Genomic DNA, 17,775 nt, shown 5'->3' on the forward strand with positions numbered 1-17,775 from the left:
CGCAAGCGCGTCCACTACGGAGATCCCGGCTACCGCACCTGCTATTGTTAGAGAGGATTGATCTAGGAGTTAAGATAGGAGCATTTCTAAGATAGAAGTTTTTCTATGAGTCTTTTGTAATCGCTAGTTCGAACGGTCTTTATAGTGTGTTTAATTTAGGTTACTGTGCAAGTGTGCTTGGTTTTGTGAGAACAATATGATTTGGATCTTTGTAATGATTGCGATAAATTGTGGAGTGATGATCACAATTATATCAAGTTTATAGTAAACATAGATAGTTTAGTAAAGCTTGGGGTTGTCTATCTTCTTTACTATCTTTATCTTATCCTTACTCCAACCCTTTTTTCAAGATTAATTTCATAAGTCTCATTTTTCTAACCGATCAGATGGTGAACACCAGGTCCGGGTCAGGAGTTGATCAGCCTGCAGTGCCACGACAGGAAACGAGCAACAATACCAACCCCGATCCTCAACAAAGTCAACAGCACCAGGCGCCACCTGCAGGAATGGAGCAGTTTCTTGCCACCCAGAATCAGCTGCTTACCAACATGGCGAATACTATCGCCAATATGCAGGCTCAGATGAACCAAGCTCCACCACCTCCACCACTAGCATCAAGAGACAGGCACAGGGAGTTCGTGAGCCACAAACCTCCCTCATTCTCTCACTCATCTGATCCTCTGCACGCCGCTGACTGGATCAAGATGGTGGAGAAGACGCTGAACATCATCCAATGTACTGATAGGGAGAAGGTCCTTTATGCTTCAGGCAAATTGGAAGGGACTGCTGCAGATTGGTGGGATGCTTACACCGTAGCCCATGACACTCCCAACACCATCACCTGGCAGGAGCTCAGGAACAAATTTAGGGAGCACCACATACCCAAGGGTCTGATGAAGCTCAAGAAGCAAGAGTTCCTTGCACTAAAACAGGGATCAATGTCTGTGAGTGAGTACCGAGACAACTTCATCCAATTGTCTCGCTACGCTCCAACCGATGTAGCAGATGATGCAGAGAAGCAGGATCACTTCAGGGATGGTCTGATTGGTCCTATCAAGTATCAGTTGATGGTGCACACTTTCGAGAATTTTCAGAAGATGGTGGACAATGCCATCATGGTGGAGCTTGCTCGTAAGGAGATGGGCTAGCAGAAGAGAAAGTTTGAGTTGTTAGGGCAGTTCAGCAGCAACTCCCATCCTCGTTTCACGCCCCCACAAGGAACACCCTTCCGCCCAGGAGAACAGAATGTCAACTATGGGCAGAATCAGTACCAGCGCCCAAACCAACAGGTTCAGCAGCAGCAGCAAGCTTAGCGTGCCGTTCAGTCAGCGCAACGTCCCAACTTTCCGCAGAATCGCCAGGGCACCCCTACTGGGACACCTATGAGGAACAATACCTCTGTTTCCACTAGTGCTACCACGTGCTTCCGATGTGGTGAAGCGGAATACTATGCTAACCGTTGTCCCAAGGGAAATGCCCAGAACACTCCAGGCCAGTTCAACAATAGTGAACAGAGGCAGACTCCACAGCAGCAACAGCCCAGGAACAATAACCAAATGCCTACGCAGAACAATAAGGGTCAGCAGAACTTTGTCCGCGGGCGTGTGAATCATGTGTCCGCGGAGACCTCTCAGGAGGCTTAGGACGTTGTGATCGGTATTTTTCTTGTCAACTCAGCCCCTGCATCAGTCTTATTTGATTCCGGAGCATCACATACATTCATCTCTGCTAAGTACGTTGCTAAGTACTCCATTCCCCTATGCACCATGCCTAGTTCCATGCTAGTAAATTCACCTGGGGGGAAATATGAGGGCTATGTATTGGTGTCTTGCGGTAAAAATACAGATTATGGGAAGGGAATTCTATGCAAATCCAATAGTCTTGCAGTCCACTGGTATTGATATCATTCTTGGAATGGGATGGTTGACGAAGTATGACGCAGTCATTCACTATTCCAAGCGATCTGTGGTTCTCACTAGCTCTGAAGGTGAACGGTTTGAGTTCGTTGCAACACTTCCATCGGCAGCAGACTGTGCAGTGAATCAGTTGAAGGCAGATTCGAATGAGGACATCAGGATTGTCCGTGAGTACCCGGACATCTTCACCGATGATTTGCCAGGTATGCCACCTGAACACGACATTGAGTTCATCATAGATCTTTTACCTGGTACTGCACCTATTGCTAAAAGGCCATATAGAATGTCAGTTGGTGAACTAGAAGAACTTAAGAAACAACTAAAAGAATTGTTAGATAAACAGTTCATTCGTCCTAGTTCTTCACCTTGGGGAGCACCCGTGATATTCGTTAAAAAGAAAGATGGTACACAGAGGATGTGGTTGATTATAGAGCTTTGAATGAGGTCACCATCAAGAACAAGTATCCACTGCCTCGTATAGAGGACCTGTTTGATCAGTTGAAGGAAGCCAAGGTATTCTCCAAGATTGATTTGAGGTTAGGGTATCATCAGTGAGGATACGACCCTCAGATATTGCCAAGACAGCTTTCACTACCAGATACGGGCTATATGAATACACGGTCATGTCATTTGGGTTGACTAATGCTTCAGCCTACTTCATGTATCTGGTGAATAAAGTGTTCATGGAGTATCTTGACAAGTTCATGGTGGTATTCATTGATGATATTTTGGTGTACTCCAGGAATGAGGAGGAACACGAGGGACATTTGAGGTTTGTTCTGCAGAAACTCAGAGACAATCAGTTGTATGCCAAGTTTAGCAAGTGTGAATTCTGGTTGAAGGAGGTCTCGTTCCTTGGCCATGTTATCACAGGTGGAGGTATTGCAGTGGATCCAGGAAAGGTTATAGATGTGTCGAATTAGGAACCGCCGATGATAGTGTTAGAGATCCGGAGTTTCTTAGGACTCGCAGAATATTACAGGAGATTTATAGAAGGCTTCTCTAAGATAGTGAAACCCCTTACATCACTACTAGAGAAATACAAGAAGTTTATATGGTCAGAGGCATGTCAGAACAGCTTTGATGAGTTGACAAAAAGGTGGACTACCGCGTCCGTATTGGCTATGCCTGATATTCACAAGAGTTTCAATATCTACTATGATGCTTCCAAACAAGGTCTTCATTGTGTATTAATGCAAGAGGGACACGTGATTGCATATGCGTCCCATCAGTTGAGGAAGCATGAGCAGAACTATCCTACACACGACTTGGAATTAGCAGCAGTGATACATGCTCTGAAGATATGGAGGCACTATTTATTGGGTCACAGATGTCAAATATATACCGATCACAAGAGTCTGAAGTATATTTTCACTCAGAATGACCTCAACCTAGGATAGCGAAGGTGGTTAGATCTCATAAAGGATTATGACCTAGAGATACTCTATCATCTAGGGAAGGCAAATGTGGTTGCCGATGCTTTGAGTCACAAGAGCTACATGAACGCGGCAATGGTTAGCCAGATGCCTCGGGAGTTGTATAAAGAGTTTGAACGGCTCAATCTTGGGTTCATTTCTCATACGAAAGGAATCACTACAGAGGTAGAGCCGACCCTCGAGCAAGAGATGCGGAAGGGTCAGCTTGAGGATCCTAAGATACAGAAGATAAAGGAGATGATAGAAGCAGGCAAGGCACCTAACTTCACAGAAGACGAACATGGAACGGTGTGGTTCCGAAAGAGGATATGTGTGCCCGATGTGGATCATCTTCATGAGAGAATCTTACAAGAAGCTCATGACTCAGCTTATTCTATCCATCCGAGCAATACCAATATGTATCAAGATCTGAAGGAGAGATATTGGTGGTATGGCATGAAGCGTGATGTTGCAGCTATGTGTGTCAGAGGGTCAAGGCAGAACATCAGAGACCAGCCGGTTTGTTATAGCCATTGAAGGTGCCAGAATGGAAATGGGAAGAAATTGGTATGGATTTCATCATGGGATTGCCACGCACACGAGATGGTTATGATTCCATATTGGTCATATTGGATCGTTTGACCAAAGTAGCTCACTCAATACCGGTGAAGACTACCTACACAGGAGCACGATTAGCGGAGTTATATATCTTCCGAATTGTGTGTTTGCATGGGGTACCTAAGAAGATAGTGTCAGATAGAGGTACTCAGTTCACATCTCGGTTGTGGCAAAAGTTGCATAAGTCGATGGACATGAAGTTGAATTTCAGCTCCGCTTATCATCCGCAAACTGATGGGCAGACAGAAAGGACCAACCAGGTGTTGGAGGATATGCTTAGGGCTTGTGCCCTAAAATATGGAGGCAGTTGGGATAAGAGTTTGCCGTTCGCAGAGTTCTCCTACAACAACAGTTTGAAGATGGCACCGTTTGAGGCATTGTATGGCAGGAAGTGCAGAACTCCGTTATATTGGAGTGAGACAGGTGAAAGTCAGTTGTTCGGGCCAGAGATCATTAAAGAGACCGAAAGACAGGTACAGGTTGTCCGTGAGAATTTGAAAGTGGCTCAGTCGAGGCAGAAAAGTTATGCAGATACTCGACGACGAGAGTTGACTTTTGAGGAAGGAGATTATATGTATCTGAAAGTGTCACCTTTCAGATGTTTGCGCAGATTCAAGGTCAAAGGAAAGTTGTCACCTCGTTACATTGGCCCGTTCAGGATCTTGGAATGGAAAGGCAAGCTAGCTTACCAGCTAGAGCTACCTGCACGACTGTCAGACGTGCACAACGTGTTCCACATATCACAGTTGAAGAAGTGTTTGAGGGTACCAGAGGAACAGTTGCCACTGGAGGAGTTGATTGTCCAGGATGATTTGACTTACACGGAGCACCCGGTCAAAATCCTGGACACAGCAGAGAGAATCACCTGGAGTAAGAGGATACGGATGTGTAGGGTTCAGTGGAGTCACCATGCCGAGGATGAGACTACTTGGGAACGAGAGGACGAGTTAGAGGCAGAATTTCCCTAACTCTTTGCTAGCCCAGCCGAATCTCGAGGACGAGATTCCTTTTAAAGGGGGGGAGGTTTTGTAACACCCTAATTTTTAATTTAGAAACCTAAATAAATTTTTCTAGAATCTTTTTAGGATCCATAAGGTTTTATTCAATTATTTTAATTTTAGAGGATTTACCGTGAATTAACAGTAATTTACTTAACCATAAAAAATATAAAGAAATATAGGTTTTGTGCAATTCATGCTGCATTGCATTGTTTTATTGTTTGTCTTCCATTTGAATTTAAATTTCAAATTCAAATGAATTCAAAAGCATTTCGTTTTCTCCCACTTATTCTTGTTGGGCCCGGCCTATCTTCTTTTTCTCTTTTTTTCTTTCTTTTCTTCTTTGCAGCCTAGCCCAGCTGGCCTTCTCTTTTCCTTCCTTTCCTCCCGCACCAGTCCGGCCTATCTCCCCCTCTCCCCGGCATGGCAACCCACCAGCAACCTTCTCTTTTCTTTCTCTCATCCCCTCCGCATGGCCCAGCGGCCCAATCTCCTTTTCTTTTCCCCGGCTCAGTCCGCTGCGCGTGCCAGCCCTTCTCTCCTTCTCCTCCTCCGCTCGCTGACAGACGGGCCCCACCTATCGGAGCCGTCTTGTTCCCCGAGCTAGGCTCGGACTTGAGTCCGAGTCCGGCCAGGCACCCGACGCCGTTCCGCGCCGTGAGGGGCTCCGAGCCCGCATGCCAAGGCCTCGTGGGTTGCCCTATTTAAGTAGCCGCCCGTGCCCTAACTTTCCCCCAAGCCGCAGCCGCCTCCCGCCCGAGAAACCCTAGCACCTGAAGCTTCCACCATCGCAATTGCCGCCGTGTCTCGGCCGCTCGCCACGCCGCCACTTCGCTGCTTCTTCCACTCCGCTAGCCACCGTAGAAGCTCCGTCATGGGGTAACGATCCTCACCGGCCTCTCTTTTTTCCCCTCTTCCCTGCCTTCTAGCACTCACGTGACCTCGCCGTCACCGCCGTGCCGCACGCCGCCGTCGTGCGCCTTCCTCGGTCACCGGCGCTTCGTCTTAACTCCACAAATGCGTTCCCCATCTTGTTCTCGTTCTCCCTGTCCAAACCCGAGTCGAATCCATGCTCGAAAATGCATTTACGCATTTACCCCGGTGAGCCGCCGCAGTTCGCCGCTGCTCCCCCTCGCTGCTAGCGCCCCGCGCCGCCGCTCCGCGCCTCCAGCCGCCCCTAACCGTTAGATCCAGATCCAACGGGTTAGATTAGATCTAACCCGAGTCAATAGAACAAGATACCGGTCAACCCAAGCTAGTTTTGCACTTTAGCCCCTAAGTTTCATAGAAATCAACTGACAGTCCACGGTAGTTCAAAAGTATTTACGAATAGATCCTTTTTCTTCAGTTTAGGCACCTATCTTTTCCAAAAATAGAACCCGCAGTCCTAAACCCTACTGTTTTGCAATCCAAACCCTAGATCTAAGGTTTAATTATGATCTAACCCTCGGTTTCTTCAGTCAGAGCCCTTTTAGTTTCAAAAACACTACAAATAGGCCCCTACAATCATATTTTAGCTATAACTTCTCCGTTTTAACTCCGTTCTCATCGATTCTTGCGCTCAAGCGATCCTTACAACATATATAGTAGGTTTATAATATTATTTTGCTCTATTTAAATTGTTTGGCGTACTATTTCTTATTTATTATATTTGTTTGCTTGTATGTACTTGTGTGTTACGATAGACGGTGCGCAGTTCGAGGGTCCGCAAGAGCCGAGCTGTGAAGACGTTCCGGGCAGCAGCAGTTCTTTGACGAAGGCAAGTGGTCCTTGATCATACTCCAGTGCCAATAACATTATAAATACACACATTTATTTTATATGCATGCATGTGTCTAGAATATGATGGATCCCAAACTAAAGATCTGCCTAGTTTCTATTGAATTTCCTTGATTAAATCTGGGTTGTTATATTTATGTTGTAGCTATGTGTGACGCCCTGAAAATTCACCAAATTAAATCACGCGCTAGAGTGCCTCGTTTAAAAGCCATTCGTCGTCAAAACCCTAGCCCTAACCCTCTCCGTTTCCCCGCCACACTAACAGCCGACGCGAGCCTGACCGCCGTCCCATCCCGCACCACTCACACGCAACCGCTTTTCCGCAATCAGCGCCGGCGCGATGCTGTCCTTCTCGCGCAGCGCGCGGATGACGCACGTGGCCGACCGACCGCGGTCGTCGCCGCGATCGGCGCCGACGCACCCCTCTTCTTTTCCCTTTCTCTCTCTCCCATTTCTTTTCCAATCTCTCTCTTTTCCTTTCTTTCTTTCTTTCTCTCCTTTTTCCTTTTTCCTTCCTTCTTTCTTTTTCTCCCCCCTCCTCCCTTCTCCCTCTCCTCTCTTTCCCCTGCCGCGCGCCCGAGCACTAGCCGGCCGTGCGCCTGCTCTGCCCGGCCGCGCCACGACGCACGAGCACGCGCAACGCGTGGCCGTGCGCCGCGCCGCCTGTCGCCCGCACCGCGCCGTGCGCGCACGCGCGCGCCCGGCCCCCCCCCCCCCCGCCACTGTGGCCGCACAGCGCTCTCCCACGTGCGGCGCCTCGACCCTCGCCACCGCGTCACGATGGCCGCAAGCGGCCAAGACGCCATCAATGGCGCCCGCCGAGCCGGAGACCGGCCACCGCGCGGTCCCGCCTCCACACCGCCTCGGCCGCCTATAAATAGGGCCGAGGGGCATCCCCGGCACCCCACCACCGCCGCCGCTCGCCCAGACCCCCGCCTCCCTTGCTCCAGCGCCGTCCCGCCGAGCCGCCCAGCGCCGCCGCCCCTGCTCCCGTGGGCACGCCTCCTCGCGCCGCCCCGGCCCGAGGTGAGGCCAGGAATCGAATCCCCTCCCTTCCCTCTCCCTTTTTCCCCCATCCCGAGCCACCGCCGCGCCCCAGGCCGCCGGGGATGGCCGGCGCAGAAGCCCCCGCCTCCCTCCTCTGTTCTGTGCGGGGGAGAGGAGGAAGAAAGGGCTTTTTGCCCAGAGCCCCCTCCCCTTCCCTGTATTACCCAAACCCCCCCCCTTCCCATGAACACCCCTTTATTCACTCCCTTTTTGCAAAAGAGGCCTCGCTCTTTCTATTAATTTAAATTGAACCCTCCAATACACAAACCTAAATACACTCGACACCCTTTAGCGTACCCTGAATATTTCTAGAATTCGCAGATAAGTCCTTGCTTCCTCCGGATAAACACGAATAAGCCACTGGACTCCTGTTTAACCCCTGAACCCCTATTTAACTCGTCATTTTATGCGCCAAACGATCTCTGATCGACCCGAAACTTTACCACGCCCTTTCTAGTATAGTTCTAGCCATGCCATTAAGAAACCACCCAAAAATATTACCCCTACCTCCGTAACTAAATTATTTCCGTTTCAAGCTTAACGATAAAAGCTTTTAGTTCGTTCGCTTGATTGTATGCCTGTTTGTTTGCGTCATAGGACACGGAGTGAACGAGGAAGGTCCCGACCGTGACCAAGCGAACGAGGACTAGTTCTGCGACCCCGAGCTCGAAGGACAGTGCTTCGATCAGGACCTTCCGCAAGGACTTGACGATGGCAAGTTCAACTCCGCCCTTTGATGCATGTTTCTGTCTTAGTTTTTATAAACACAACCCAGTGGCCTGTTTTATAAAATTGCATGGTTTTGCTTACTGAAAACATGGTAGGATAGCCACCCTTGTTTGCGATATCCATACCTTGACCACCTGGTTTTATAAAGAAAGTGTGTGTGCGTGTGGGAAGGGATAAAATGTGGTTTTGAAAGATAAGTCAGACGGGATGGATGGCATTTCTATGTGATTTGCCGTTGGTGTGCTCATACCTGTGTGGTTGAGCGAGGAAGGGAGATATCCATCTTGTCACCCCTAAGGACCGAGTTGATGTGTTGTCTCACCTAGCTTTCTGTCGTGCAAACCACTTGACCGTTGTATGGGCAACGGCTTAGCCTAACCCCACTAGTTAGTCTGATAGCCATCAGGAGAGCTGGGAGCAACGGGAGATCAAGGAGACGGGATAAGCTCTGTGTGACTTATGCCCCGGTTAAACCTCGGTGATAGGTCGAATGACCCCTTGATAGATCCCGTGGTGGCTAGTCAGGTCTAGCTAAGGTGGGTAAGGGCTTTGATGGGATCTGCACCGGCACTAAGGTGTTCGTGCTGTGGTACCCCACCTGTGGGTAAAGTTGCACACCTCTGCAGAGATAAAAATCTATTCGAATAGCCGTGCCCACGGTATTGGGCAAGTTACGGTGTGGTCACATAACTAGTGTTTCTCTCCGGGAATGGGTGGGCTGGTGTGAGTTGTTTGGAAAGTGTCCGGCAGTGGTGCCGTGTGCTACGGCGGACGGGGAGTCCGGTAGCAGTTTAAAACTTGGATCTGTGTGGGTCAACACCGTGTGCTCCTTGGTACTGTAAAACTTGTTTTGAAAATATTTTTAAAACGAACCCCTGCATATAATCGAGTTTTCCGCAAATGAACCATAACCTTATCCTTGGATTATCCTGTGCATTAAATTCTGTTATACCCCCCCTCCGTGGGTGTAATTGGACTTGCTGAGTACGTTCGTACTCACCCCATTCTTACTTTTACAGTGGAAGATCCCGACTACATCCCCGAGGATGTCGAGTAGGGTCCCGTCCTGCACCCAGTCTTGCCTGTGGGTGAGGTCACCGTTGGAACTCCGCATGGCGCAAGACTCTGATGATTCACTTTTCGTAGCTAGTGTAGTAGTGTGGGTTTTAGTTGTAATCCTCGCGATAGTGGCACTTCACTGCCCATTACCGCGAAGAGTTGAACGGTGATGTACCATCTGATATAATAAAAGTGTTATCAGCCTCCTGGGACTAATAAAGTAACACTTTTAAGTCTTCCCTGATGGGGGGACGCTTCACTATGCTAGTTGCTATTACTTAGATTTTGGTTGGATAACCTAACATCATGCTACACAGGTTTACTCATGTTCTGGAATACTTTTTGTGGTGATAATTAAGATTATTGCATTAATTGGAATATAGAGAACCACCTAGAAAAATAGTGCAACCATAATACTATATGCCTCTGGTCTTGACTAATTAATTAGAAATTTTAGCTTGTAATGGTCTTACCGAAAGGGCAAGAGGGGAGTGCGTTGATGGGGTATAGCTCAGTCCTCTTGAAGGTTTTGTGTATGGTCCTTGGCTAAGGTACCGCCTCATTAGGGAGGGTTATGACCACTGCGGCCTAAAACCTTAGTGGACCATTGCAAATTAGGAAATCTTTGTAAAGGCCTCGTAGTGAATCCCTGCCACTCACCTTGGAAGTGTTTAAGGGCCTTGCAAACCCGGGCATCAAGGGAAATATGAATTGTGGGTAAAGTGTACAACCTCTGTAGATTGAAAACTGATATATCAGCCGTACTCACGGTTAAGAGTGGCTTGGACACTCACATGATAATTGAACTTAAAGATGATCTAAATCGACGTTCTTTATTTATTTATGTTGTTGTTATCTTATTAGTTTTATTTATTTAAGGGATTGGTATATACTTACACTTAGTTAATGCTTGCTTAATAAAACTTGACCAACTAAAAATACTTATCGCAGTCAAACCATGTCAGCTTTTCTTTGATTATAGACTTGCATGTCATATAATTTACTGCACTTGCTGAGTACCAACCATAAGTGTACTCACGCTTGCTTTATCTAAAACCAATGATGCTCAGCACAAGATAATTGTCCAGAGTTCCCCGAAGATTTCGAAGAGTACTAGGCGTATGTCTCCTAGTCATCTGCATGTGAATTTGAAGTCTGCTGCTAGTTATTAATGTTTATTTATTCGCTTCAGATTAAGACTGTTGGACATGTAATAAAGTACTATTATACTCTATTTCGTTAATGCATTGTTTCGGGTATACACTTGTGACATCTACTATATGTGCGGAACTTGATCCTGGCGCACATATGGGATGCATTCGGTTACCTCTTCCAAACTAGGTGTGATAGCAATGCTTCCCATCTGCAGTGGGGATGTCTATCTCATGATCCTCATAGCTTGATTTGAGGAGATGTTGCACTTGTATGCATGCATATAGTGGGCGGGATCGGATTTCCCTCAAATAAACCCCCAATAGAATCCACCTGGGCCTTGGCTACTTCCTTTGTCTTCCCAGCTCTGCCAAACGGATAGAGCAACAAGCAGGGGGTACTAGCAGATATACAATCTACCGGGTATGGATGTGCTGTGGTAGAGGTGACACTGCTCTGATCACATGCCGTATTCGCTTGGGCCAATACCGGAGGGGGCATCGTCACCATCTATTGTTGCCCCACCTCTTGCGACGGGTTAATCCATAATAGCCTGGATTGCTGCTGCTCTACCATTTGTGCTAGGAAAAATTCTATAAACTTAGCTTCTAGTGCTTTCTCTGGCACTGCTTTCATTTCGTCCTTGTAGCGGTCATGCCTCCTGTAGCTAGCCCGGTCTTCCTAGAACCCATCCCTGATGGACAACTTAGAGGACATGCCTCTGACGCGGCCTCCATGCTCTTTGGACCTAATGGTTGTACGAAGCACATCCTTGTTCCTCTTGGCTTTGAACTTTTCTTGCTTCTGAAGCTCGGTAAGTTGGTACATTTTTTGTGCCACCGCTTCGGTCTTGGGGTGGTCAAACATAGGCTTGCCATCCACTATCTTAGGCTTCCTTGCTTGAGTCTATTTCTCACGTGCACGACTGGAGGCCGAGGCATCACAGAAGAGGGATTAAGTCGTTGTAGGTGGGCCCGCACGCACTGTTCTTCTTCTTCCTCTCGAGCTCGCGATGGTGATGGCCGCCGGGTTAGGGGAGGGGGGCTATCGGCGAAGGTGATGTCTGCCGGACTTAGAAAGGGAGTTGGGAGCAGCAGGGAAGACCGGCAGCGGTTGCAGGTTGTAGGGCGGTGGCGGTCGGCAGCGGGGATGCCACCGGCCGGGGGCCGTGGCTTGACAACTAGTGGGCCAGGGACCGGGGTGGGGTGGGGTGCGGGGCCAGGCACTGGGCGGTGAATCCGGCGGTAGGAGCCCTGGAGAATGGGGAGATGGCCGGCGGCGGGGGGTGAAGGTCCTTCAGCGACAACTCCTATCTTATACTCACACACGTGAGAAATAGACGCCCCCGCATTCTGCCCGGCCCGCGCAAACTGCGGGGGGGGGGGGGGCGTTGGCGTCTGCGACGATGGCCTATTGGACTTGACGGGCGCGTGCCCGCGCGCCGCCCGCAATGTTACGAGCATTGGGCTCGGAGTTGTGCCAGGGGGTGCACCGACCCGGGTGGCGGCTGGTGCTGTCGCCGCTGGCGTAAGTCCTCACCCTATGCGCCTGCGCGTTAACCAAGGCCTGCACGCGCGGGTCTGGTGGGGTATCTTATCCACGCTCTCCACCGGGATCGTCTGTTGTCCCTGTATGTCCGCCATGGCGCATTCCTGCAATGCGGGACAGCCAAGGGGTGACAGGTCGCCGATGCTTGACCCTTCACTCAGGAGGTCATCATCAGAGAAGAGATCGTGGAATGAGGCAGGACCGTACCCTGTCATGCCCACTAACTCGATCATGGGCGGGGGCTGCGGTAGGGCCCTCCGGAGCTCCCTGGCATAAACGCTCGCGGCGTTTGTGAGGCCAAATAGGGATCGACTGCGCGGTGAGCAGGGTGGGGATAGCGGGGTTCCTCCAGAAGACGTTGTGCAACAAGAACAGGAGCAAGTCCACTTCACTCGCTGGGGGGTTGGCACTGAGCATGAGCTCAATGTGACACGTGAGTGGCTCAGTGTCGAGGTCAGCCAATGGCCCGTTCGAGGGAGTGTCTGTGACAGTTCATGTATTTGTAATGCTAGGCATATATTTTGTTAGTGTGAAATATGTGTTTGTTTGTATAAAGCTTATGTGTGTTTATGTGAAGCTTTTGAAAATTTAGAGTGCAAGTAAAAAGGGGTATTTTTGTAATTACAGAAAAACCTAGGGTTGTTTTTGCAAAATGTATTTGAATAGGAAGTAATTTCAAAATAAGTGAAGGGTAGTTTTGCAAACATGTTTTTCTTATCCCTTGTAAAAAAATATATATCCAAAAGTTTCATTTGAAATGTGTGTGCTGAAATGTATAAAAATTTTGGGTAAAATGGTAAAAATAAGGGTATTTATGTGATTTTATAAAAGTACAAGTCCTTTTATGCAAATATTGATTTACAAAAGTAACTTTCAAATTTACTCAGGGCTAAAGTGTAAAAGTGCAAGTCATCATGACATGTCTATCCAATCATTATGACGATTCTATCCCGTCATTATGGCATGTCATGAATGCTTGCATTTAAGTCCTGAATTTTATAAAATTACACTTTAAGGACAAAAGCAATTCAAATCCGACTTTTGTTCAAAGATTCACATGTAAAAATATAAATATTGAGTTTTTGAACTTGGGCCCTAAAACATTATTGTAGAGTTTGAAAAACTGTACAACTTTCGTTTTGGGCGTTTCTTCATTTGGGTTTTAAATCAACGGGAAATTTTATTTTACAAACAGGTCCCTGCAGTTTTCTGTATTTGCGCATAGGTCCTTGGGGAAAACTGTTCCTCCTTCTCCTCCTCTGTCTCCTTATCCTGGCGTGTCCCTTCCTGTTATTTATTTTCCCCACCGGCCGCCATCTCCTTCTCTCCTTGCTACCTTTCCTCTCTCTCCCCTTCTCTACCTCCACACGGTTCGGTAGCTGGTGGCCCGGGCTCTGGGCGGCGCAAGGCGCCGGGCAGTTCGGCTTGGCGCGGAGGCGCTGCGCAGGGCGCGGCGCAGCGCGCTGGGCGAGCGGCTCCGCGTGGGCACAGGCGCGGCGCAGGCGAGCCGGCGCGAGCGAGCGGAGGCGCGGCTCCTGGCGCGGGCAGCAGAGGGCGCGCTGGGGGCGGAAGCCGCAGCGGGCGGCTCGGCCGGTGGGCCGCGGCAGCGGGCCCAGGCGCGCGCGCGCGCGGGCGTCGCGCAGGCGGGGCGGCAGCAGGCGCTGGCGCGACGCGCGGAAGGAGAGCGGAGGCTGGCGGCGGCCCACGTAGGCGGGGCGGTGCTGCGCGGGCTGGCGCGGTGCGGGAGCAGCGGGCCAGCAGCGCAGAGCAGGCGGCGGCTCGGCGCGGAGCAGGAGGCGGGGCCGGGCGAGCGCGGGGGCCCCGAGCGGCAGGCGGGCGCCGAGCCAGGGCGGCGCGCGGCACGTGTGGCCCAGGCGGCGGGCGCTCGGGAGGCTGCGGGCGAGCCAGGCAGCGAGCACCAGCGCGAGGAGCGGGCCGGGCGCGTGCAGCAGGGAGGCGGCGCCTGAACAGGTGTGCACGGCGGGCGACGTTGAGGCGGCTCGTGCGGCTCGGGCGTGCCCAGTGAGCAGGAGCGGCGTGAACAGGCGCCAAATTGGTGACATGAGCAGGTGTGGAGTGTGGGCGTGGAAGTAGGCGATGCAGGGGCTGAAGCGCGCAGACGCGCGCGCGCAGGAGGAGTTGCGGTGAAGTGTTTCTGTGCGAGATTGTGGAAACGCGGAGACGAGCGAGCTGGTGGCGACATGTACTGGCATGGCGCGGCATGGATGCACACGGGTGCGGTGTAGGAACGGGTCTGGCGGTGCGGGCCACGGCGTGCGAATGGGCGCGGCCAAGGGCGCGCGGCTCAGTTGATGGCGAGCGAAGTTAAAGTGGGTGCAGCTGGTGACGCGCCCGCGCGGATGGAATGTGCAGGTGGAATTTTGGCGCGGCAGTTTGGCGTGGACTAATACGAGGACAGTGAGGCCCCGTGTGTGGAGTATCTGACGGTAGTTTGGCGTGGGTGGCCGCAGCAAGACGTGACGCGGACCAAGAACGCAGGAGCAGTGCAGCAAGGTTGAAGCAAACGTCGCCGAGCTCCTGCGCAAGAACCAGTGGCGCGTAGCGAAGTTTCTGCGCGAGATGCAGAAACACGGTGGCTTCGACCCTGACTACGCCACGGTGATCTTTGGTGGTGCAGGAGTGGCAGTGTCAAAGATGCAGTTAAAGGTGTTCGACGAAATGCTGGCCGCGGGAGAAGTGATGCCAACTGCGGTGATGTACAACGCATTGATCAGAGGCCGTCGAGAAGAGAGCAACGGAAGGCACGACCCAAATGCAAGCAGGCCACGGTCCTCGCGAAGATGGAAGTATGAGTATGGCGTGGCAAATCAGAAAGAGAAGCCGCGAAGCGAAGACAGTGGTCGGGCGTGACGAGCCCGGAGGAGATGCGGTGCAGTCAGGTCCAGGAGGGGTTTTTCTTGTGCGAGCAGAGGTGTTTGGTCAGCCATGCTTGGGCATTGCATGTGCGTGGGCAGAAGAAGTTCAAACCGTGAGCAAGAAAACCCTAGGGTTCGCGGGGAAGTCGGTATAGCGAACCCATTCGGCTCCATCGTCTCGTCCCATGATCCATGACATCCAGCAACTGCTGCTCTTCGTCATCCACGGAGTTTCGTCATTGTCGAGCTTTTCTCTTCGCTAATCCTATTCACCACGGGAATTCACTTTCCGTTTGTTCTTCTCCACAACCAAGGTCTGCCCTGAATCTTTGAATCTTTCTAATGCCGGCGACTCCTTTGCCAGAATATCGCCGTTAACTTCCTGTTATCTATTTTTCCGGACCAGGGACTTGATTGCTATGTTTTAAAAAGTTCTAGAGTGTCTTCTGTAAGATTTCCAGAACTTCCTTTATTTCAAATCAGTGACCTTCTACATTTCATAGATTTTCGTAAAAAGTTCATAAAAGTACAAAATCAGTTTTGTTTGAAACCCTAGGTCAAAATCTACAAGTTTTATGTTGTGATCTTGAGTGAAAGTCTATGATGTGTGATCTAGGTTAAATGTTAGGGAATGAATACCTTGTTTGTACCTTATATTGTATGCATGTGTTACAGTTAGAAGATAAATTATAGGGTGTATGTTTTAAGTGGAGAAATGTGACAGTTAGTTAATCCTATCACCCTAGAGCTCATATCTCTACCATCAAGACATTATCCTCGTCTTGATTACTGTTTCTTTAAGTTCTTTGTCGTATAAGGATCCCCGTTAGTTCTTGTGTGTCCGCTGCTTCGTCAAAACATCTTTGCGGCTATGCTTTAGCATTGACTATCAGTTCAGCTGCTAAGCATCCGCTTTCCTTGAATCTAGGATGTTTCTGTGTAGCAGCTGTCAGTCGATACTCCTACCATCGGCTGGTTAGCTAATACGGTTGTTACCTTTCTAGTATCGACTATTGCCGATACAAATCTGTTGATCTATCCTGCATCGACTACACATAGTCGATGTATCGGAGAGACACCCACAATCTTAGGGTTCTTTCCATCAGCCGACCCAAGCCGATTTTGGTTGCTTTTCCATATCGGTCAAACACGACCGATCAATCCTTAGTTTCCGCTTCCTTATCTACGTACTCCTATCAGTCGATTTATCGACTAAGAGATCGGCTATATATATCTATCGGCCATATACCCTTAACCACACTCTAATCGGCTATACGTCACTCAATTGTTGTGTTGACGTAATCGAGTCGATATAACCACACTTAGTTACCTAGAATAACACTTAAGCACATCTCAGTTAAGACAACTGTTTTAGGAATCATCCTTCTACCAAAATAATCGATGCTTTCATCGATCGTCTGGAAACCCGATGCACTCATCAATCGGCTAAACCCATGTTGTTCCCATCGGCTCTGTGGTAATCTTCAACAAGTAGCCGATCCAAATTAGTTGTCCTCCTAAAGCTCTGTCTAGGTTTAGTTCAGATCTTTTTGGTTGTTACGTAAATAGTGTGTTATATGAGTGCTGGACTGCAACTTTGCTGTGAAATGAAATAGTTTTGTGTGCACGCTTGAATGGAATGTTACATTGCATGTAGATACGACTACTTCGGCAACGGTACCTACGAGATTTCCCCGGAGTCTACGAAGGATGTTCCTGAAAACCAAGTGAACGTCACCAAGAATTTATCGAAAGCCCCGAACCAAAGTTCGGAAGATGTTGACTTACTGACTTCAGACCCACCAGTAAAGGCAAGCCCCGGACATATCCCACTACTTATTTACTCTGCAATCTATATTTATTTATCTATACTTATGCATTAAGTCTAGGAGTTGAAGTGAAACCCTAGGTGCATGAATCCTAGGAATCCCATGTAATGCTCCCAAGTCCTTATCGGATAGATGCTCCGCTAATAGGACCGGTAGAAGTCGGGTGATTTCCTGTCACTCGCGCGATATAGGAGTTGCATGTTTACATTTCTGCAACCACTATAAGGATGACGGACAGGGTCATGAGCTGTATCATGACCTAGAAGTTTACCCTGTCTGTTTCGATGAAAAGTTTTAAGGCCGAAATGTTTGGTAGTGGTGGCTAAGCGATTGAACAGTACTAGCCACATGCCGTGAAATGGTGTAAAGCGGTAAGCCTAGTAACCGATCGGCCCGGCAAGTGGGTATATTTCCACCACTCGATCTTATTGTTATGTTCACACGCACCGACCTGTGGGAGTACGTTCTGCATGGCAGACAGGAATACGGGTTTTGTAGTCGCGCTACAGACGTATGTCCTGCACGAGTGATGTGCGTACGGTCCTGCAAGTCGCTTGTGGTGGCCTGCCCACGAGTCGGAATGAAAGGTAAACGGTTGCTTCGGAAAGCCCTGCCGGTAATCCCAAGCGTGTGTGTTAGGTTTACCTTGCAAGGTTTAATTCGATTCGAATCGTCCGCCTCTCACGAAGCTTGAGAATGCTTATCACTTCTGCCACATTGAGTAAGAAGGGAAACTGTTAAAGAGATAATCTTGGTGAATGATAATCCCTACCTTGCTTGCTTAGTATAGGTGCTTACCTAGAATGGCT

General features: G+C 49.4%; 1 protein-coding gene across 1 annotated transcript in view; it reads left to right on the forward strand.

The window, feature by feature from the left end:
- Positions 1-506: 506 nt before the first annotated feature.
- Positions 507-17,775, forward strand: part of LOC112903717 — a 38,576-nt gene continuing 21,307 nt past the window's right edge. The window contains exon 1 of the mRNA XM_025972941.1: positions 507-948. Coding sequence (XP_025828726.1) covers positions 507-948 — 442 coding nt within the window. The remainder of the gene's footprint in view (positions 949-17,775) is intronic.

The sequence above is a fragment of the Panicum hallii genome, chromosome 8, assembly GCF_002211085.1.
Source record: "Panicum hallii strain FIL2 chromosome 8, PHallii_v3.1, whole genome shotgun sequence".
NCBI lineage: Eukaryota > Viridiplantae > Streptophyta > Magnoliopsida > Poales > Poaceae > Panicum > Panicum hallii.